General features: G+C 42.3%; 1 protein-coding gene across 1 annotated transcript; it reads right to left on the bottom strand.

The window, feature by feature from the left end:
* Positions 1-2,270: 2,270 nt before the first annotated feature.
* On the bottom strand, positions 2,271-23,735 carry LOC118813066 (glutathione hydrolase 5 proenzyme-like). The gene is made up of 12 exons (XM_036578208.1): positions 23,524-23,735; positions 21,919-22,046; positions 19,841-19,936; positions 17,058-17,238; positions 15,186-15,346; positions 14,858-15,004; positions 13,194-13,327; positions 10,568-10,752; positions 9,254-9,345; positions 6,563-6,675; positions 5,346-5,456; positions 2,271-4,295 (listed from the first exon to the last, which is right to left on the bottom strand). The coding sequence occupies exons 1-12, from the start codon at positions 23,697-23,699 to the stop codon at positions 4,146-4,148; spliced, it is 1,674 nt and encodes a 557-aa protein (XP_036434101.1). The 5' UTR covers positions 23,700-23,735; the 3' UTR covers positions 2,271-4,145.
* Positions 23,736-23,959: the final 224 nt, after the last annotated feature.

The following is a 23,959-nucleotide window of genomic DNA, read 5'->3' as shown; positions in this document are numbered from 1 at the left end:
ACCAAGAAAAAAACAATGGCAGTTTATTTTGTGTATTTTTTATTTGTGTGGGGAAATAATAAAACAATTGGTGGTTTTTTTTTCTGGTTTTTTGACCCCACAATTTTTGAAATATTCACGTCTACCAAACGGCACTTTGTGGCATATATAGTGACTCAAAATGTGCTCTACCCAATGGTTGAGCAGAACATTAAAGGGTTAAGCTGGGGGTCGGCACACGGTCGCGAGGTGGTCCTAGTGGGGTTGTGAGTGTGGTGCTACATATTCCTTGTCAAACACAGAGAAGATCATTTTAACAGTTGTATGAAATTATGATTGTCAGTTGTCAGTGATGAACTCCTTTGGGCTGTCCTGAATACCATTTTCTGGGCTCCGGAGATTCAGCAGTAATCAGCAGCGCATAGTCGAAGCACTAAAGAGTAACTACACCCCACTACTTTCAGCTGACTCCACCCCTGGCTCAACTTTGAAAAATGCTCGAAAGTGGGTGGGGCACACTGGGAGGGGCACTGCAGTGATGTTCATGTTTGGAGGTGGGGCTGCGAGGGAAACCGGGTGGGCTGGGCTGCTGTGTTTTTAGAGCTAGCGTACGGTAGCTACCAGAAAATACGGAGAGAGACAGAACCAAACGGCACTTTTGTATCTGAGAGTCTTACGAGGTTGATGACTTTTCTCCACTACCATCCCCATCTTCAGTGAGGGAAGGTGTTTCTGATCAGGCAGCTCGTCTCAAACCTTAACAGTATGAGTCACTGACTCAAACCGCCGAAGAGTTAACATAGTGCAGTGAGCGACAGAGGCGCCGAACGGTAGAACATTCCCTAAAACCGTGACAGCTTCTAATGATCTGTTCAGCAGGTCCATATTCCATATAACCTGGGTCCTGATTCCTTAGATGCCCTGAATCCCGAGTGAATAAAGTGGATTTTTTGAACTCTAAGTTTCATTCAGTTTGACATTAAGGTCACAGACTGCATCACCGGCCAGTCAGGGTTTGCTGCAGTGGCCCTTAATCCTGCCATTCTGCAAGCTGTCCATGGCACCTACCGGTGTTACATCCGATTCAGTTCCCCCTCAAATTCACGTTCCCTTCATAAACCGAAACCTCGCCGTGACTCACTGAACAGCAAGCAACACTGGAACTACGGAAAGCGTGAACAATTTCAAGAAAGGCTGACACAGTGGGTAACAATGGCCATTTAACGTTGACCTTTCCTGAACCGTTTCGCTTTCTGTAGTTCCAGTGTTGCTGTTGATGTCTGTTCAGTAAGTCGAGCCTGAGGGTCCGAGTTGTGAAGGGAAATGTGAATCGGATGCAACACCGGCAGCTTTATGGAGACTCGCAAGAATCCTCACCTAATCAGTCCAACACCTTTATTACAGACTGAGCTCAGATTAACCGGGTTATGTGCAGCTGGTACAGACAGCTGGAATATCACAGCCCTGTGAGGAGGTGCTGGGGGTGTTTAGCTCAGTGTGTGAGGGTGGTTCTCTCCTCACTCTCAGCTCCTGTGCTTTCATATTTATGAACACGGCACGAGGAGGGCATCATCGGGGGGCGGTAACATTGGTGCCTGGACGGGTTACCCAGCGCTTCACGGAGGGGGTCTAACTCGAGGTACGAGTACGTGTCCAGCAGGTGGGGCGCTGTTTGCAGCCGTGCTGGGAACACAGTGGAGCAGAGGGCTCTGCTCTGTTTTAGCTGTTAGCGCTGGAGAGGCCGTTTCTTCTCACCATGTTTGGTGCTGTTTTTAGGAAATTAAAATAAAGCTGCGTTATGAACTGTAGCCTCGACTCATCCAAGTTTCTCCTGAGAACCCCAAACATTACAGTATTTCATAGTTTGCCTTCATTGACAGCCGACATTTAGCCAAAATAAAAAAAACGAATATCTGAATCCCAAAATTAAAAACCAAAAACCTTCCCAACAAACGAATATCCGAGTAGTCGAATATTCGTGTCCTACATTCTTGAAAAGCATGGTTCTTCAAGGGTTCTTTAGTAAAGAAAATGGTTCTATATAGAACCATGAACACTGAAAAGAACCTTTTTCATGATTTAATGTTCGTTGCATCATTAAGGTTCTTCAGATTGATGGAAAATGAGTTGTATAGGGTTCTACAGTAAGGGTTCTTCTATTGTTACAAGCTTGACATTGTAACAACAGCAGAAGCATTTTGGTGCTATATAGAACCGTGTTCAAAAAGGTTCTTAAAACACATTCTCCATCTATCTGAAATAACTTTAATCATGCAATGAGTTCTTTGAGTGTTCATGTTTCTATATAGAACCATTTTCTTTACTAAAGCACCCTTGAAGAACCATCTAAGTTCAACATTTAAGTGTGCAGAATTTCTACTGAGTGAGCTTGTTACTGAGGGAGGGTCTTAACTGACTGCAGATGAAGGCGGCTAAAGATTTGTGGTTTTGTGTTGAATTGCTTGCTCAGCAGGCCCAGTAAGGGAGTAGACATACTATTCGATTATCCTTCTGTAATCTTCTGAATGTGTATAGTGGTGTGTGTGTGTGTGTTGGCAAAGAGAGGGTCGCCTGATAGTTGTAACCCCAAAAAAAGGGTTGCAATGTGAAGGAACCTTTAGGTAACAAACATAACCCCAGTTCTCTGATAGCATGAGTGAGGTATCTCACTACGGGGACATCGCCCTCCACGTTGTCCTCAGAAGCCATATTTCATTATGCCAGTCGTGACTGGCTGGCAACCGTGACGTGTGCACCGTGGAGGAGGGGTCCCCTCCTGCCTTACATAAGCACACCTCTTCCTCGCTCTAGGCAAGGAGGGTGGTCTGGTGAGATACCTCACTCATGCTATCAGAGAACCGGGGCTACGTTTGTAACATAAAGTTCTCTTTCAAGCACTCGTTTCGGTATCTCACTATGGGATATTGTGACTCCCGTATTGCCAGACAAGCTCATCTTGAAGACTGACTGCTGAAGTTGGCCACTCAAACTGGCAGCAGTTGTCTTGTGGAGCACTTCGCCTTTAGAAGACACGTCCCCTCATATCGAGACGTGGTGGTCTCTCTGAGGATGCCCGGCCCAGGGATGCCGAGCTTTTCAGCCACCCTCTTGCAGACGTCGTACAGGTCCATGCTGGCGGTGTGGTGTGGCGACCCATCAGCCACGCTGCACTCGCTCCCTGATGCTACGGGTTTAGCAGCCTGTGCAGAGGGAATGAAGGACTCGTCGTTGTCCTCCTCTTCGGAAATGAGAGCGACAAACTCTTCCCCAGAGTCAGAGCCATCTGTGGCCACGCTGGTGTCCGCCTAGTCAGCTATCAGAGAAATTGCGTCAAACTGGTCGCCACAGGTAGCTCCTTCAGGAATGTCGGGCTCTTGAGAGTCTGCTGCTGAGTCTAGTGATGGGAGAATGGTTTCCCCCATCGTGGGATCTTTTCCCGTCAGGCTAGCTTGGTGTGCTAACCTGCGCCTCAGGCTCCTAAGAGAAAAGCGAGCAGTGTTCACACGAACCCGGGGATGCTAACGTGGCCCTAGGCACGAGGCGCAAGCTGTGTGGGTGTCCACACTCGAGATCTTATTCCCACAGACACGTCTTGGCTGGGGCATCGCTCTGCTCCATGGTGAGGGAAGGGTCCACTGCTGACATGTTTCCATCGAAGCACAGCAAAGTGAGGTGACTAGCTGGCAGAGGCTACTGTTTGGAGACAGGCTAGCCGATATTTCTCAAAGTGGATGAGATGAGGACCAAACAGGTGGCATTCGGTGACCGAGTGGTTAGCTCACTCTGGGAACAGTCCGGCTCGCCTGTTAGCCACGTTTACCATGTCGGAGAGGGTACCTTGCTTCTGAGATCGAGAAGAGGTTTTAGACTGATTTTATGATGCCGTGCCATCAATTATAAGGCAGGAGGGGACCCCGCCTCCACGGTGCACACCTCACAGTTGGTGTAGTGAAATATGACTTCAGAGGGGCATGTCCCTGTAGTGAGATACCGAAACGGGTTCTTGAAAGAGAGCCCTGTTCTATAAGAACGCTGAAGGTCTTACAGTTTCTTCTTCGATTGCTGCTGTAATCTGTAACATCAGTCTAACATTTGTTCTTGTGTTCTGTGTGGAGTGAGAGGAGTGAGAGTGTTGTGGTCTAAACGAGTCAGATCTTAAGAAGAGGTCAGTATCCTGCAGGTTTGCCCATCTTCCGAGCGTCTGAAACAGCGTCGATACACTCTCCTTCTTGCTTTGATATTCCGTTGACCACGTTAAAGAAAAGCTTTGTGTCTTGAACTGTGTGCCCGAGTCCTCTTAGAGCCTCGATGACATCCTGAAAGAGAGAGAATACACAGAGGATAATCAGCACTTCAGTAAACTACTGCACTGTAGGCCACAGTTTGCATAACCCTTTCTGAACGTTACTACACACTTTCTTTAAATGACCTATTTGCCCACCCTTTACAATGAAAGCTTCCTCCAACCTTTTTCAGTGCTTTAGGATCCTGTCAGCTATGATCTTTGCTCATATTTACTTACATATCTGTTCTAACCCTACATACACATACATGGATGCTGCGTTGGGTTCAGCCAGGCACGTCAACGGTGCCGCCATTTTGAGGCGGTCAACATCGCTGCTGGACTGCATTCAGTACCATTACAGAGCGGCAGTTTAAGAAAGATACTGTCCAAAATTATAATATTTGAAGAATATTACTCTCAGAAAGTGGGATAGGATTATATAACGGAGGGAACGCAGTGATCCACACTCATGTCTGCGTGATGTGTATTGTCTGTGTGATGTTTGTGTAGATATGGCCGTGTGGTTGGTGAAGCACAGAGAACCTGTTGATGTGATTGTTTTTCCTCTGATTTTATATTAAGCTTATTTCATCTAATAGCCTATATGGTGGATCTTGATTTGATGTAGTGGTTATTTATTTATTCACAGTGATAATTAATGCTGCCTAAGCACTGTAGGTTAGTTACAGCATTACTTAATCCGTACAGACATTCACAATAGATTAACACCTTCTTACACAAAGCTGAAGTCAGTTCAGCTCTTATTCACCAGCATCTTGTTCGAATTTGCACAGTACACCTTAAAAAGTGCAGCAGCCAGCTTATTGTTCAAGTTTTCCTGTTCCACCTTAAATGGTGCAGCAGCCAGTTTATTGTTCAAGTTTTCCTGTTCCACCTTAAATGGTGCAGCAGCCAGTTTATTGTTCAAGTTTTCCTGTTCCAACTTCAATGGTGCAACAGCCAGCTTCCTAGTCGAAATTTCCCATTCCACCTCAAACTAGATTAATCCGTGTCTGAGGATTATAACAAAACAACTTTGGGGAAAATTTGTTGAGTAATAAGGAAGTTGTTACTTTAGTACCTTGTCAAAGTTGGGCTCAAACTTCAGTGCGTTTTTGCCATCCACATAAACGACAGGTGCAGAGATGGAATCTTCCAGACTCTTTCCAAACCACAGGTAGTTCATGAGCGTCTAAACAGGTTACAGGAGAAGAAAGAGAAAAGGAGCAAAAGCACAATCTTGCTGGATTAGTTTTCCCAGAGGAGCCTGTGTCACATAATGTGCAGAATTTTATTGACTGATTAGTTTTGGAAGCATCTGTGTAGTTTTAAATTTCACAGCCTGGATTTTCACATCATGTCACCACACTGCAGATTCATACTGGATTAAAATCGCTCCACAATTATTACAGTCAGACTGTAAAACTACACACACTGCAGATTCATACTGGATTAAAATCACTCCACAATTATTACCGTCAGACTGTAAAACTACACACACTGCAGATTCATACTGGATTAAAATCACTCCACAATTATTACAGTCAGACTGTAAAACTACACACACTGCAGATTCATACTGGATTAAAATCGCTCCACAATTATTACTGTCAGACTGTAAAACTACACACACTGCAGATTCATACTGGATTAAAATCACTCCACAATTATTACAGTCAGACTTTATAAACTACACACACTGCAGATTCATACTGGATTAAAATCACTCCACAATTATTACTGTCAGACTGTAAAACTACACACACTGCAGATTCATACTGGATTAAAATCGCTCCACAATTATTACAGTCAGACTGTAAAACTACACACTGCAGATTCATACTGGATTAAAATCGCTCCACAATTATTACCTTCAGACTGTAAAACTACACACACTGCAGATTCATACTGGATTAAAATCACTCCACAATTATTACAGTCAGACTGTAAAACTACACACTGCAGATTCATACTGGATTAAAATCGCTCCACAATTATTACTGTCAGACTGTAAAACTACACACTGCAGATTCATACTGGATTAAAATCGCTCCACAATTATTACTGTCAGACTGTAAAACTACACACTGCAGATTCATACTGGATTAAAATCGCTCCACAATTATTACTGTCAGACTGTAAAACTACACACTGCAGATTCATACTGGATTAAAATCGCTCCACAATTATTACTGTCAGACTGTAAAAATAAATTCATACTGGATTAAATCACACATCGTGTCTTACAAAAATGAAAGTTAACCCTTTGAACAGCCAAAAGTTCTGGCCCAAACTCACCATGGCCATCGCGGTGGTGATCATGCTGCCCCCCGAACCTCCGATAATAACAGTATTTTCCTCAGTTTTGGAGTCAAGAATGACCGGAGCCATGGAGGAAGGAGGCTGCTCACCTAAACACACATACAGATACAACCAGCATTACAGAGCTCTTTAGTGGAGAGGAAAACATGAACGCTTTAGTTTGGTTAATCTCTCTGGGCTCCACAAACTCGCCAAATTCTCTGTTTCTATATCTGTGTCTGTATCTTTGTGATGATCCAGCTCAGAAATCCAGTTCAAACACTTCCTGAATCTGTAGAGTCGCCCTTTCCATTCCATCTTATCACGAGATCATACGAGACTCACATCCGGAGTTATGAGCCTATGAAGAGGGGCTGAGATACACGTCATCTGCCTCTCACCGTGTGGAACTGGTGGATTCGTGTGTCCGTCTACATTCTGTGTGAAACTGACCAATGGACACTCAGGAAATCACTAAGGACTTTCCATTCCATCTTATCACGAATGATGGTTCACACTCATTTAGGTAAGTGATTCAAATAGGTCATTTATGTCAACAAACCGGCGTCCTGAAATGACCCTCATGAGCTCATCCTACTCAGTAACGTCACGTGAATGAATCACTGCATCATCAGCACAAACTAACGAGCAGAACGAGCTTCGCTGAGAAGATAATTAACTCTGATCAGCTCTCAGCTTCATTATTAGAGCGAGACGAAGGAGAAAAAGGTGAGATGAGCTGCTTTTCCACCGTTTACAGGCTTTAACTTCTGTTCGGCGCTGCTGCCATGGTAACGCTGAACGATGGTGCATGCGCAGTGGGAAAAAAAGCACATGAATTCCGATCTGAGCGTCACATTAAGGTCACAAGGCCACAAACTGGATACGTATCAGATCTAGGACCACATATGAAAAGCGATTCAGGGCGGATTTGAAAAGATCAGATTTGTGTCCACACAGCTCTGAAAACATCAGATCTGAGTCACATTAGGGCAAAAAATCGGATTAGTGCCACTTCAGCCTGGTAATGTGAACGTAGCCAAGGTGTGAACTTAACCTGCTTGTACAGGAATAAAACTTTACCTTAAGCACCTTAATTACACTGATTAAATATTAAGCTTGGGCCAGGGGTGCACAGCTGGACACTTCGGAGGTCTCCCTGCTCAAACACACCCACTAAACCTTCCAATTAACAGATCAGAGTAATCAGGCGTGTTGCAGAAAGGCAAATCACCAAACTGTGCTGGACACCAGCCCTCCAGGACCGGAGTTCTGCACCTCTGCTTTAGGCTAAAACTAAGTTTAGTTTTTGAACGTATCCCAGCTGAAAGAAATCCTTAGGAACTATTAAGTGTCTCTTTTGGTTTCTGATGGTTTTGTAATGTGTTTTGGTTTATGGTTTAACCGGTTATCAGTGGTTGATCTGTATACTGGTGATGGTCTCCCTTCCTGAATGGTAATGTTCATGGCGACACATACAACCAGCATAATCAGTCGCTGTTTACATCAGAGAGGTTATAAATGAGGAGACCGGCCACTGGCTGAAATATTAATGAGATGCTCGTAATACTTGACTTTCCTTTGTTTACCTGCACAGTCACGCTGTCCTACTGCGCATGAGTTCCACCGGCCTGAAACCGCTGGAGCGTAACTGAGGGTGTAAATCTGCGGCTCTGCGGTCAGACCCGTCAAATATTATAGGATTTTGTACAAAAAATGAGCTTATACGCAAAAGTGTCATTCTTCGTTGCTAAATTAAAGCCAAAGTTTGCTATTTCACTGATACAGGCTCTTCATCAGCCACGATGGTGGTACTTTGTTTAAAAGTCCAAATGTTTTTGAGTAAAAAGCTCTATAAAAGTCCTAAAAATAACCCTTTAAAGGGCCCATACCCTACATTTTTCTTGGACTTTTATTACTCCCCTAACATTCTATCATTTGTGTGTGTTTACGTACCAAAAGTGGTCCTAATTCAGTCTCACATGCCCATTTCCCCCCTTATTTGTTGTTTGTTACTGTTCCTTTAGGACTGATATATGTAAATGAGCTCTGTTCTGATTGGCTGCCCTGTATTGTGGCTTATTCAGAAAGCACTGAGAGACAAAACACTCATTAACTTCAGTGTAAGTGGGTGGGGAAAAAAGTGCTGTAGGTTTAATAGGTGGATCTATGCAAATTAGCTGGTTGTTATGACATCACAGAAACAATGAGTTCAAAATGGGCTGTTTTTGCAGCTTAGTTTCCAAACATGGACTGTATGGGCAGATTTTGTAAAAACATTTTATATTTTACCTCAAACTCCTTTAAAACAACATTCTTCCATAATATTGTTTTTCCATAATATGGGCCCTTTAAAGCCCACCTAACAATAAACACAGCTGGTTAATTCTTTCCCTCCTCTTAGATTTAAGATGTTTAAAATGTTATTAAGGGTCTAACAGACCGACAGTAGATGCACAAGGAGCGCAAAAATAACAAGACAGTTCGTTTGTGCTCAAATATTTTTAAAAATATAGCATAAAACCTTTAATAGAGTTGAACTCCTCAGCAGTGATACGTCAAAGTCAACACAGTCGCAGCAGCTAAACCGGAAACTGAGAGACACATTTATCAAGACCGCGGCCGTTTCTTCAGCGCTTAAGGTGAACACTGTTAAAGAGGTCAGTGGAGACAGGTGGGTCTGCTCACCTGGGTGAATGTGGTTGGTTTTCCCACAGAAGTCTGAGAGCTCGTTGTTGAGGATGATGCCGGTTTTGGGGGAGTAAACTTTGGACCCGAATCTGCGAGTAGAGAAAGTAAACGTTAGTTACATCAGTGATGAGCATTTATCTCTACTGCAGAAGAACAACACTGATTCACATTCATCTAAGGTCCATTCTGTCTCCCTCCACTTTCACAGTCAGCTACTGATACATCTCCTCACACTGTCCAGCTGATCCAGAAAGACCACCTGAAGTAACTATACTACCGATGCCTGGACTGGGGTCTGCACGCATTTTTATGTTTACACTTGTAAACGTTACATTTCCATGGTTACGCTACACCTCTTTCCATAGTTACGCTACATTTCCATGGTTACACTACACTCCCTTCCATAGTTACGCTACATTTCCATGGTTACACTACACTCCCTTCCATAGTCACGCTACATTTCCATGGTTACACTACACTCCCTTCCATAGTTACGCTAAATTTTCATGGCTAAGCTACACCCCTTCCATAGTTACGCTACATTTCCATGGTTACACTACACTCCCTTCCATAGTCACGCTACATTTCCATGGTTACACTACACTCCCTTCCATAGTTACGCTAAATTTTCATGGCTAAGCTACACCCCTTCTATAGTTACGCTACATTTCCATGGTTACGCTACACTCCCTTCCATAGTTACGCTACATTTCCATGGTTACACTACAACACCTTCCATAGTTACGCTACATTTCCATGGCTACGTTTTCTAGCTCTAAATTACCATGTTAGCTTGCATTACCATTAGCATTAGCGGTCATACATCATAAATTAAGCTGGTTATAGCTAATCTAGAACAACGCCAGCAAAAACATTTCCAACTAAATCAATTGTAAAATTGATCAAGGCACCTAAGGCTTCCTGGGCCCTGCGGACAGGGCTGCCCACTGCTCCGGGCAAGTGTGCTCACTGCCCCCTAGTGTGGGTCTTCACTAGTATGTATGTGATGTTTCACTGCACGGATGGATTAGATTGTGGAGGTGGAATTTCCCCATTGTGGGACTAATAAGGGTCACTTAATCTAATGTGCAATCTGGGTGGTCCGAGGGTGGACCAACAGTGGCATACAGTCAGCGGGGTGCTGACCTTATCAAGCTGGTGGACCGAAATATGCTCGCTATCTGGATTTAGTGAGCTAACTTAACATTAGCGGTGTTTTCTGTATGCAGTGAGCTACAACTTTCTACCATTCTCCCCAACTTCTGAAACCAAAGCTACACTCGTCTAGATCATGAGAGCAGATGTGCTCACATGTGGTTGATGGTGCTGGTGACGGACACAGCCATGCCGTGCTCGTCCAGCACGGACACATGTGTGGTGCCCGGAGTGTCCACTCCTGGGGTGACGTTGTAGTACTGAGCATCGTGGGTTTGGTCATCTGTGATCATCTTTCTAATGTGGTCAGCAAACTCTTTTTGAGTCATATTGAACGCCTCCTGTTTAACACACACAGGCAAAATGATAATAATAATAATAATAATAATAATACATTTTAGTAACAAAATCCTTAAGTGTTTGTGATATGAAACTGCATAGTGGTGCCAGATTTAAAGAATATATAATTAGACACATTATGTGAGCAGAAAAGCCATCTATTACGTGAAATGAATAATTGTAATGAATGCAAAAATTCTTGAAAATAAAACAAACACATTATTAAACTAAAATGAAAAAAGTCATTTCAATTTCAAATATAATAATGTGGCATAAAGGTAAAAGATGCTTATTTTTAAACCATATATTGTTATGTCCATATACCAGTATGATCTAGAATCTAGTGCTGTAGTCAAGACCGCTAGATCCAAGTTCGAATCAAGACCAAGACTGGGACACACATCAAGTCCAAGTCAAGACCGAGACCAGATTAAAACTTTTCAGTACATATATATTTAAAAACCTTCATATATATATATATATATATATATATATATACCAACAATACCAGTAATAACAGTTCATGTTTTTTAATGCAAAAAATCATTCCAAAACACAGTTAACCAAATGTAATTTTAAATACAGCAAATATTAATTATTTGCATTGTTGTGATAAATCCATTTCCATGGTGGTTGCACTACACTTATTTTCATGTTTACACTTTCCTTGTTTCCATGGTTACACCACTGTTACATAACACCTATCTATGGTTATTTTACACATGTCTATGTTTTTACATTATATCATTTTTAATTACGTAAAAAAATTACATAAGTATTGACTTGTCATTATTACCTTAGGCAGTCATGTAATTATTCATTTTTATGTTCAATTTATTCTGTCTGTACAAGTTTGAATCAAGATGTTTTGCGGCTGTTTAATGTCAAAAAATATTTTTAAAAAATGGCAAAATGTACAACAATGACTTTTCTTTCTTCACACAACAATAATTTTCCATCAAATTCTACTAACACTAATATGGTGGACTTAAGGTTTAGAATCTGCACTTTCCACACAATTTCTCTGCTTGTTTCAGTGAAGTCAAAAATAATTCATATATAATTAGGAACCTGGGAACCTGCCTGAATCTGCAGCTCTTTTTTACCATTTTCTCTCCACTGGATCTGACCATCCAGAGGCTGAATGTGTGCTGAGTGATGGTTTATCAGTTTACACCCTTCAGCATCTGCCGCTGGAGGAGAGGATGGAGCTGAAGAGCCATCATCACCACACATTTACACCAGGAGCTTCACTCAGAGCATTAACGCTTCTGACTCACCCAGAAACCACAAGCAGACGGTTTCAGAGCATCAGGCTGCACCGTAATGACATCATTACCAGTCCTAACACATTACCATCAGTGTCAGGGGGAATCAGTTTGGGGCCGATATCTTCACGAAATGTGATCCAGTTCTATAACAAATCTATCCTCACACTGGGTGATGAGATGTTTTAAGCTGCTTCTTTTAAAGTGCAATAATTTGAATACCTTGATATATCAGCCTTGAGTACTGGACAAAACTTGAGTATACCTTGAGTGTTAACTGATACAATAATCAGGGTCGCTGCTGGACTGAGAATAGTCCACCAACCAAAAATATCCAGCCAACAGCGTCCTGTGGGCAGCGTCCTGTGACCACTGATGAAGGACTAGAGGATGACCAACACAAACTGTGCAGCAGCAGATGAGCTATCGTCTCTGACTTTACATCTACGAGGTGGACTGACAAGGTAGGAGTGTCTAATAGAGTGGACAGTGAGTGGACGCAGTGTTTAAAAACTCCAGCAGCACTGCTGTGTCTGATCCACTGAGACCAGCGCAACACACACTAACACACCACCACCACGTCAGTGTTACTGCAGTGCTGAGGATGATCCACCACCCAAATAGTATCTGCTCTGTGAGGGTCCATGGGGGTCCTGACCACTGAAGAACAGGGTAAAAGGGGGCTAACAAAGTATCAGAGAAACAGATGGACTACAGTCTGTAACTGTAGAACTACAGAGTGCACCTATATAGTAAGTGGAGCTGATAAAATGGACAACAAGTGCAGAAACAAGGAGATGGTCATCATGTTATGCCTGATCAGTGTGTATGTATAATGACAAAGCTGTACTGCTTTTCATTGTTGGCTGTAATTCTGATAACATGATATATTTCATTAATGTGCAATGAATTAATACATTTAAGACCTAATAAATTCAAAGCCCTATTGTGTGGATTTTCATGAGAAAACTACATTAATTTAACTGCTGCAGTATGAATGATGGAGTGAGTCTGTAAATGATGTGAAGTGTCTGTTTGTGGGTTGCTGGGTTGTGAGTTTGGCTCCAGGTCAAATAAATTTCATAACTCCTTTCCATATTTTAAAAATAAACACATTAGCATGTTGTTTTTCCCATAAACAAATCAGGTCAGGCAGTTCATCCGGCAGGACCTACCGTGTCAGAGCCGAACCTGGGGTCTCTCATGAACCTCTTCAGTCCATTACCGAACTTACAGGCCTCCACGTAGCGCTGGTAGGTCAGCTCACGTTCTTCTTTCTTCTGTAGAGATGCTGGCTTTAGGTTGTAGCCTGGAGAGAACACAGAACATCAGCACTACAGAGCTGCTTCAGGACGAAAAGACTCACCAGCCAAAAGCAGCTGGACAAAGAGAGTCACAGTGAAGATAACAGAGAAATCAGTCCTTACTCTGCATACATGACCGAGCATCGGCAAAGCAACTGAAACACTCAGGAAACTTCTCTAATAAACTGGCTGATTCAAAATGGTAAAATACCAACATTAATAATGTTAACTAATAGTCAAGTTGTGATTGACAGAGTTTAGAAGTTGCAACTTATAGATGACAACATTGCAAAGTTGGGAGCTGAGAATGACCAAACTGTGAAGTCGCAATTGAGAATGATCAAGTTGTGAATGATAGAGTTGTGAAACTGCAAGTTGTGAAGTTGCATGTTATAAATGATTGAGCTGCAAAGTTCCGACCCGCAAATGACGGAGTTGGAAAGTTGCAACTTGCGAATGACCGGGCTATGAAGTTGCAAACTGTGAATGACCACGTTAGGAAGTTGAGACTTGTGGAGTTTAGTTTAGTTGCGTCTTGTCACTGATTTTGTTGCAAAGTTGAGAGTTGCAAATAAATTAGTTGCAAAGTTGCAACTAGTGAATAACCAAGTTCTAAAGTTGTGAGCTGCGAATGATTGAATTGTGAAGCTGCGAGTTGTGAATGATTAAGCTGTAAAGTTGCAAGTTTTGAATGACCGAAGTTGCAATTGTAAATGATCGAGTTGTGAAGTTGCAAAGTTGTGACTTGCGAATGACCAAGCTGTTAGGTTGCGAGCTGTGAATGACAGAGTTGCGAAGTTGCAACTTGTGAATGATTGAGCTGAGAAGTTGTCTTATGTGAATAATTGTGTTGCAAAGTTACAACTTGCCATTGACTGAGCTGGAAAGTTGCAACTTGCGAATGACCAAGCTGTGAAGTTGCAGGCTGTGAATGAATGAGTTAAGAAGTTGAGACTTGTGGATGATTGAGTTGAGAAGTTGTGTCTTGTCAATGATTGTGTTGCAAAATTGAGAATTGAGAATGACTGAGTTGCAAAGTTGCAACTTCTGAATAACCGAGTTACAAAGTTGCAAGTTGCGAAAGGTCAAGTTCCAAATGATCAAGTTGTGAAACTGAGTTGTGAAGGTGTGACGGAGTTGCAAAGTTGCGTCTTGCTAATGACTGAGTTGCGAAGTTGCGACCTACGAATGACCAAGCTGTTAAGTTGCGAATGACAGAGCTACAAAGTTGAGACTGAGTTGAGAAGTTGTGACTTGTAAATGATCGAGTTCAGAATTTGCAACTTGTAAACGATCAAATTAAGAAGTTGCGACTTGGGAAAGGCCGAGCTTGAAGTTGCGACTTGTGAATGATCAAGTTGAGAAGTTGCGACTTGTGAAAGGCAGAGTTGTGAAGTCGTAAATGGCTGAGTTGTAAAGTTGCAGACTGCTAATGACTAAGTTGCAAAGCTGCATTTTATGAATGGCTGAGCTGAAGTTGACCTAGTTAGTCTGTGTGAAACAGGCCTTGAACTGTAATAGCAAATTTGCCTCACCTTGCATGACATTGAGTATGAAGCTGAGCGCTGCGCCTCCTGCAGGTGGAGGGGGGAAGTACATGATGTAATTGCCCAGAGGCACCTTCCAGGCTTCAGACTCAAACACTTCAAATGATCTCAAGTCCTCCATGGTGACAGTTCCACCTTAAACAGACAACGTACTCATTAAATAAGACACAAGGCACACTTCCATACGCCACATCACACATTACACACAGCAGAACTGTGATGGCACAGCAAACTCAACACAAAAGGTCCTCTTTTGTACTGACACATGCAGGCTGTATGCAAACAAGTCACTCAGAGATGTGTCATGTTTTATTACCTGCTTCCTGTATGTCACTGATCAGGTCTGTGGCTGTTTCTCCTGTGTAGAACTCATTTGCTCCACGCTCTGCTATCTTCTCCAGGGTGTCTGCTAATTTCTCAAACTTCACAATGTCTCCTTCCTTCAGCATGTTCCCCTCTGCATCCACGAACAGCTGCCTGAGAAAGAGACACAGCTGCACTTATTCTGTGTAACAGACCTTCTGAGACTGTCCATCAGTTTGTTTTTGGTGACGTACCCAGAAAAAACTTTAAACGTTTTCTCTACAGGAAAAATAAACAACATTTTTAACTCTTTATCATCTTTGGGGTGAATTTGACCCCATTCAGTGTTGACCGCCATCACTTTTTTCTTCATGTTTAGCAACTTTTCCTAATTTAATGGTGACAACTAGGTGAACATAAAATTAACATTAACATAAAATTATATTTTTTTCAATGTCCTGTACACATCTGTACACATCATCGGTGTTCCAGCTGTTTCATCTGTATAAAAAAATAGAAATACCAACATTTTTCACACATTTGTTTTGGATGATACTGATGTCACAATAAGATGCAATTTTATAATCTTAAAAAAAAAGTCCCTCTGCTTTACAGCCCTAATATAACAGAACCCCACCTGTAGTAGAGCAAGAACCACTGGTAGTCATACCATATGGGGGCCGGGGACACTTAGTCCAGATGGGGTCGCAGTAGCAGAGAATCCCAGATTACCCTGTCCCCCACAACTTCCTCCAGCTCATTCCGGGAGATATAATCTCTCCAGCGGGCCCTAGGACGACCCCGGGGTCTCGTCCCAGTAGGCCATGCCTGGTAAACCCCCACCGGGAGGCGTCCAGGGGGGCATCCTGATCAGACGCCTGAACCACCTCAACTGGCTCCTCTCAGTGTGGAGGAGTAGCAGCTCTACTCTGAGCTCCTCACCCTGTCAGTAGAGTGTAGCCCACCACCCTCATTACCGATGCTTGTATTGAGCTCATTCTTTCGGTCATTACCCACAGCTCATGACCACAGGTGAGGGTGGGGATGTAGACCGACCGGTAAACAGAGAGCTTTGCCTTATGGCTCAGCTCCCTCTTCACCACTACAGTCCGGTACAGTGACCACATTACTGCTGCTGCCTGACCCAGCCTGCGGCCGATCTCACCATCCCTCTTCCCATCACTCGTCAACAAGACCACGAGATACTAAACTCCTCCACCTGGGGCAGCTCCTCTCCCCTCACCTGGAGGGGGCATGCCATCCTTTTCCAGGTGAGGAAATTCCCACCAGAACTTTAATATTTCCTGGAGGTTTAAATCGCTGCGATCAAACTGACTCCAAAAATAAAAGATGTTCATAAATTTGAAGGTAACAGGAGGGTTAATTCACTGCTATCCCAAAGTCATGTGCAGGGTGATTATAGTTTTGAAATTTTTATTATTTTTTATGTTTTCAGCTTAGTTTCAGTAGGTTTTAAGGGGGAATTAACAGTTTCAGTTTTGTTTTTTATTTTCCGAAAAGTAGTAGCTTTAGTTTAGTTTCTATTAGGTTCAGTTTTAGTGTTTAACATTATGATAAACACTGATGTTATTTTAGATGTTTGATAAGAGAAGAATAAACGAACGCAGCCGTAGACTGAGCTCAGCTCGGCTCCAGCTTTCCTTAAAGACCAAACCCTTCTGAACTCTTGATAAAACACAGAAAAACAAAACTAACGCTTTCTTCTCTCTGTACTTAGTTTCTGTTTTGATCGATGTGCAATAGAAGACAGCCAATCAGAACAGAGCTCATTAACATATATCGGTCTTAAAAGTGCAGTAACTAAAACAGCCAGGGAAATGCAGGGTATGGGCCCTTTAAAGAGGCGTCCCTCATCAGCACCTACTTCAGTAGAGGGGTCTGGCCGAAGTACGAGAGGATGCGCGAGAGCATGTTTGGCATTTTGACCCCCTCTCTGGCCAGACGGATGGTGGGCTGGAACAGACGGGACCAGGGCAGACGACCATACAGCCTGTGAACACGCTCATAACCACGGATCTCACCGGGAACACCGATCCACTGACTACCTACAGAGAGAGAGAGAGAGACGGAGAAACAGAGACAGAGAGGGAGACGGATGGCGGAACAAAGCATTTCTGTCATTACTGTAATTATGTGGTCATGATTAAGAGGTAAATTCAGGCGCTGCACCTGTGTGAGGTGTCAGGTTCACTGCACTGACACTAACGGCAGATTCAGTCTAATTCTGCACGTTTGTACTGTTTGTGATCTTTCAGTTCTGTTGAATAAACGAGCTGTGGTTTAGTTTAAGTCGCCCTTGAAGTCGTTCTCCTGTTATCAGTACTGTAAATGAAGCAGAGCTATTGTGTCACCTCTACTACTAAAGCAGTGTTTCTCAGCCCAGTCCTCAGGGTCTCACCCTCCCAGCACACCTGAACTGAGCCTCGAACACTCAATACCTGCTCCAGGTGAGCTGGACTGTCTGGACTGACCTGAACTAGACAGAAATACAGACAGAGCACAGAGGGCACATTCCAGTGCTCTCTAACCCGGCAGAGACTGAAGGTGTGCGTGAAGGAATGTGTACTGGGATCTGTGTGTATGAGAGTCTCTCAAGGGGAAAAATCCCAAACAAGCCCTTCCTGTTTATCAACTTGGTTGTCCCTGTTGATGTGGATAGATAGACAGACAGACAGACAGATAGATAGATAGACAGACAGATAGACAGACAAAGAGATAGATAGACAGATAGATAACCAGATAGACAGACAGACAGACAGAGAGATAGACAGACAGATAGATAGACAGATAGACAGACAAAGAGATAGATAGACAGATAGATATCCAGACAGACAGACAGACAGAGAGATAGATAGACAGATAGATAGACAGACAGACAGACAGACAAAGAGACAGATAGACAGATACATAACCAGACAGACAGACAGGACAGATAGAAGATAAATAGACAAATGGATAGAGGACAGACAGAGAGATATAGACAGATAGATAGACAGACAGACAGACAGACAGACAGACAGACAGAGATAGATAGACAGACAGACAGAGAGACAGACAGACAGATAGATAGACAGACAGATAGACAGACAGACATACAGATAGAAGTTAAGTAGACAGATGGATAGATGGACAGACAGACACAGAGATAGATAGATAGATAGATAGATAGACAGACAGACAGACAGAGAGATAGATAGACAGATAGATAGACAGACAGACAGACAGACAAAGAGACAGATAGACAGATACATAACCAGACAGACAGACAGACAGACAGATAGAAGATAAATAGACAAATGGATAGACAGACAGACAGACAGAGAGATATAGACAGATAGATAACCAGACAGACAGACAGACAGACAGATAGACAGACAGACAAACAGATAGAAGATAAATAGACACATGGATAGATGGACAGACAGAGAGATATAGACAGATAGACAGACAGACAAACAAACAGATAGACAGAGATTGATAGATAGACATACAGATAGATAGATTGATAGAAAGACAGAAAGATAGACAGACAGACAGATAGACAGACAGGCAGATACACATAGATAAACAGATAAATAGACAGGCAGATTGATTGATAGATAGACAGATAGATAGATGGACAGATAGACTTCACTGTCTGATACCTTTAGAAATGAATTTGTGTTCCAGTCTCTTCATTTTAAATATGATCAAATGACCCTTTATCAGGACAGAAGCGAGTGTTGTGGGTATCGATACTCTGTGAAAATGCAGTTATGATCTGATATCTTGTTTATGTGAAATACATTGTGTGTGAGAGTCTGACTGCAGACGTACATGGTTAATGTAAAGTCAGTACTGGTCATTCAGTTCATGTATATTTAGTTATATCTGTACCCTTAATAACAAATACAAATAAATGCATTTAAAATATACTGAACAAATGCATTTTTGACGTCTACATCATTACCACGACAACCCATTCAGATAGACTGCCGACGTCTGGACACACAAATCTGATCTGATCGCTTGCAAATAACAGAGCGGACAGTCGACTCGAAAGATCTGATTCGAGAAGCAAATCAATTTTGCCTGCAGTCTGAACACAGCCTGAGCGCTCTCACACTCTGGGCCAGTCCCATTTCACCTCTCACCCCTACCCCTCTGTTCTGCAGGTTCTCGTCTAGGGGTAGGGTGTCCTGACTGTTGTTAAGATAAAGGCGAAAGGCGAAGTATTAGGGCTACATGGCCCTGCAAAGCAAAGCAACAGAAGAAACCCACAAATGTGAATATTTTCTCTGTTAAAAATAACCACTGTATTATCTTAGTTAATGTCGTTTCAGTGTATTATGGTCCTTTCCTAGGTAAATTTCCCGTTCCACCTTAAATAGGGCAGCAGTTACATTCTGGTGCCTCAGGCATCAGAACTGCTGCTCCATTTAAGATGGAATGAGGAAATTCAAACAAGAAGCTGGAGAATATCTGACTTCAGCTTCACATCACTGAAGAATTAGGGGTGGGTGATAATAAATACTTCTGATATGCGGCACTTCTGGTAAGACTTACAGGTCACTATCGTCTCACTATCAGCAGTGGTGACTCATTTCTTTGATGTAGTTAAGTGTAGTGTGGCCTATTTTCAACGGTAGCGACCTGCTAGCGTCCTACCTGCGACCTGCTGGAAGTTACTGGAGCACTCAGAGAGCAGGTTAGCTTTGACGAGCTTTGGAGCCGTCTCTCTGGCGTTGATGATCTTCACTTTACCTGGAAAGATGTGATAAAGTCAGTGAGACAGGTGAGTCTGAGAGAGAGACAGCTACACATCTACACAAACATCTGTGGACTCCAGTGTTTCTTCTGAAATGAAGGGTATTAACAGTGAGTTTGTCCCCCTTTACACCGGTAACGGCCTCTACTCTGCTGGGAAGGCTTCTAGATGTTGGAACATTGCTGTGAGGATTTGATTGAGCGTTAGTGAGGTTGGATACTGATGTTGAACGATCAGCTCTGGATCACTTTCCTCAGAGAGCTGAGAGAAAAGGTCACATAACTGTGGTCTGAAATAGGGCTGAATCGTTTTTTAGCAAAATCGCAATTTAAGTGAGTGCAATTTTCAAATTGCAATTGTTTCTATATTAATTATTTTTATATTAATTGTTTTTATATTAATTATAGCCTACATTATCAAAACATTGTCTGAAGTTGTAAGTCAGGTAAATTACATAATAACACACAGCTTGTGAAGTGACTGTAGATAAGTTGGACCAATCAGAGGCAACCAAACCTCTGTGTGTTGTGACATCACAACCATGACTTGCTGGCGGTCTGGTGCAGTACATTCAGGATTCAAGCCTCAAGTCAAAAAAAGTGGATATTCTGTTCTTCTTAGTAAAAAACAGGCCTGAAACTTAATTTATACAAAATAATCGCAAATTTTAAAATGCAGCTGCAATATTAGTCCAAAAAATCACAATTAGACGTTTTCCCTGAATCGTTCAGCCCATTTGAAATTTGATTTCATGTAACTTTCATATTTTATTCACAATCAAATTTGGACTTTCTGTTGAAACTCAATTTAATGAAAAATTAAGTGATAAAAACTCTTTGAACAATTTGAAAAATCCCTTCAGATTTTGTGCTCCGAGCTCAGAGATCATGGACCAAAGGAGATTTAAAGGGCCTACGCTTATGTATTTTCATTTTTAATGTGCCAAAAACAGCCACAGTTCATTTTTATGAGACTATTTTTCCAGCTTCTCTTTTTCCCTTACAATTAAACAGGCGTTTTGTTATGCACAGACTGCTCAAAAGCAGTCCGTGCTTCTGAGTTGGGTTTTGTGACATCACAAAAACAAGTCATTCTTAACGAGCTGTTTTTACTGCTGACTTTTCATATAAGGGCTCTGCGGACTACTCCATCAAAAATTTGCTAACAATTTTTTTTTTTCTTGATATGGTGATGATATGGACCCTTTAACAATTCATATGACCATTATTCAGTTTGTGATTTATTTTATTTGTATTTGTTTTATTTCTATTGACAAATCAAATCATGTTTATTGACACACTTCACATTTACACAGGTGCAAAGGTGAGTGAAAATCTTAGGTGCGTTGCCCCCTTGTAGAACTTAAATACAAAAATAAATAAAAAATGTATTAAAAAATACACATTAATATACACCAATATTGCACCATTTCCAATGTACAATTTTTGTAATAGTTATATAAGTTATGATATGTACAGTTGTACACATTTCCATATATCGCTGTTGTCGGAAGAAAACCTTGTATCTCCAAAATGGTAACTTTACAGGAGAAGGAAAAAACCTACTTTACCTTTAATGTAAGTCAATGGAACCAGACTTTTTTTCAAGTCATTTTGGGTCGTTTCTTTTAGTCCATTCATCACGAAAGTTACATACAATGTAAAGGTTAATAGGTATTTACAAATCGTGTGAAAAACTGAAAAACAAGACAAAAATGGAGATACAAGGTTTTCTTCCGACAACAGCGATATGTAATTTGAGTATAATATATATATATATATATATATATATATATATATATATATATATATATATACACTCCAGATTATATAAGATATAGACAGAAGATGTACAAGATGTCAATGTATATGTGCAGGTATTTCAGGTTTACCTCATCTCCTCATAAAAAAATTAACAAAATATAATCTTTCTGTCACGCAAAATAACAATAAGAACCCTGAAATATTCAGAAACCCACCGTTCGTCTCCATTACGGTGAATATAACTCCTCCACCAATGCCCATGCTCTGTGGGTTTATTACTGATGTGCATAAGAGTGCCGCAATTGCGCCATCTACCGCCGTGCCGCCTTCCTGCAGGATGTTTCTGAGGAGCACAAGAAAGAAAAAGCAGGCTGTTACGAGGGGGGCAATGAAAGTTACAAAGAAAACAAAAAAAATTGGTAAAGATCCTGTCTGATGGGAAAACAGATTTTCCCCCTTATTTTTTTATCTAAGAGTTTGGTGTAGTATGTAAACACTGTAAACGCTCCAAAAGTACCACCCTCTCCATATATGGACACTAAGCTGCCTTCTCTGAATTCACTGCTTTCATGATGTCACAAGAACCAGCACATTTGTATATGCCCAACTATTTGGCCTACAGTGGGTCAGTCTCGCCCATTAGCGCTCAGGTTATAAGTATTGCTTTCTGAATGAGGCACGATAAAGAGCAAACCAATCAGAACAAGGGTTATTTACATACAGGTTTATGACTTTCAAAGGGACGGCAACACAAATTCAGAGGTAAAGGACTGAGAATGGTCACTTTAAGTGAACCAAGGCTGGATTTGGTACATACAGCAGGTGAAAATTGAAGGATACGGGCCCTCATTGCATGTCCACTAACACCTATTAGCTGGACACTCCGTAAATAACTGGGAAGCGCCTATATCAACCACAGGCTGATCTCATTAGCTGGCTTTTTCGGAGTCCAGTGATCTCCCTGCTTCTCTGGAAGTGACGAAATAGCAGCAGGCTGGCATTCCTCTCCGCGATGGGCTGATATTCCGCTCCAACTGCGCTTCGTTCTCCGGGGCGAGGTGGTGCGCAGCAGGCTGGGAGATTGGAGATTGGTGTCAAGCCAATTACAACGCAGACACTTGAGTTGATTTAGCTCTGCTGCGGCCTGCTGTTTCACCTCTTCATCATCTCCTGTGCCTGACCTGTTACCTGGCCTGGCCTGCCTGGATTATAACAGACCTACATAGTGGCTCCATCAACAACAATAACCAAAAGTGGGCTGTAATGAATGCAGGAAGTACATCAGAACAGTGTTTCAGGGCCATTTGTTTACATTTGTAAGCTGAATATGGAGCTTATTGGTCAATGTGCACTGGCATATGTGGGTTTTGGGGCATTTATTTACATTCAGTTTCAGGAAAAGTTGAATGATAAACGTCATTGTCTTTTATCATGATGTTATCACGAGAAGTTCTTGCAGCAAAAACTGTAAAAATAGACTTTAGATGACACTCTGCTGCAGGTCACTCGCATTTTGATGTCTTTCTGCTTTGTCACGATCAACTGTGCTCATAAACACAGCACTAAGTTGGCGTCTTAGCCGAACTCTCCGTTCCACCTTAAATGGTGCAGCAGTTACATTCTGGCGTCTCAGGCGCCTGGACGTAACTGCTGCACCATTTAAGGTGGAACGGAGAGTTCGTCTAAACACCCAACTCCAACTTACTGAAGTGTTAACCGAGCACGTTTGGGTGTTTTTGGTCTTTTCAGCGGTTTGAGCTGAAGTCTAATCGCACATTAGACCAAACAAACGAACTTGCCGAGATTTTTCTTTCACTCACCGTCCGATCTCCGAACAGGTCTCGGAGTCCGCGGCCACCGCAGCTTTCTTAAACGTGTTGCCCTCGCAGTCCTGGCCCACGAGCCGCGCCGAGCACGCGATGATGATGATGATGAAGATGATGATGAGGATGAGGAGGCTCATGCACGCGCACACCCGTTCCCTCCGCCGGGCCATGACTGCAGCTCTCGCGCGCTGGAGTGAAACTCCAGAAGAAAAAGAAACAGCGGAGGCGCCAGCACACAGGCCACGCCCACTCGTGGACTCGGGTCACGGCTGTTGATGTGCAAGGCCACGCCCACAACAATAACCGTGCAGTGACGGTCGATGAATATATTTTTGGATAAAATATGAAAATTATGAATATGTTTTCATAATTATGTGTTTGAGTGTCTTTCTTTCTTCTCTTTCATCCACCCTTTGTTTCTTCCTTCCTG

This window comes from Colossoma macropomum, unplaced genomic scaffold (assembly GCF_904425465.1).
Source record: "Colossoma macropomum unplaced genomic scaffold, Colossoma_macropomum, whole genome shotgun sequence".
Classification (NCBI taxonomy): Eukaryota; Metazoa; Chordata; class Actinopteri; order Characiformes; family Serrasalmidae; genus Colossoma; species Colossoma macropomum.
This window is presented reverse-complemented; position numbering and strand designations above follow the sequence as displayed.

Bases quoted from the DNA above. Each gene is read 5' to 3' on its own strand.
- LOC118813066 (XM_036578208.1), bottom strand. From the start codon at position 23,699: ATGGCCCGGCGGAGGGAACGGGTGTGCGCGTGCATGAGCCTCCTCATC. The intron at 17,239-19,840 runs GTAGGACGCTAG...CTCTCTCTGTAG, and splicing joins TAACTTCCAGCAGGTCGCAG to GTAGTCAGTGGATCGGTGTT. The intron at 15,347-17,057 runs GTAGGTGCTGAT...TCTCTTTCTCAG, and splicing joins GGCCAGACCCCTCTACTGAA to GCAGCTGTTCGTGGATGCAG.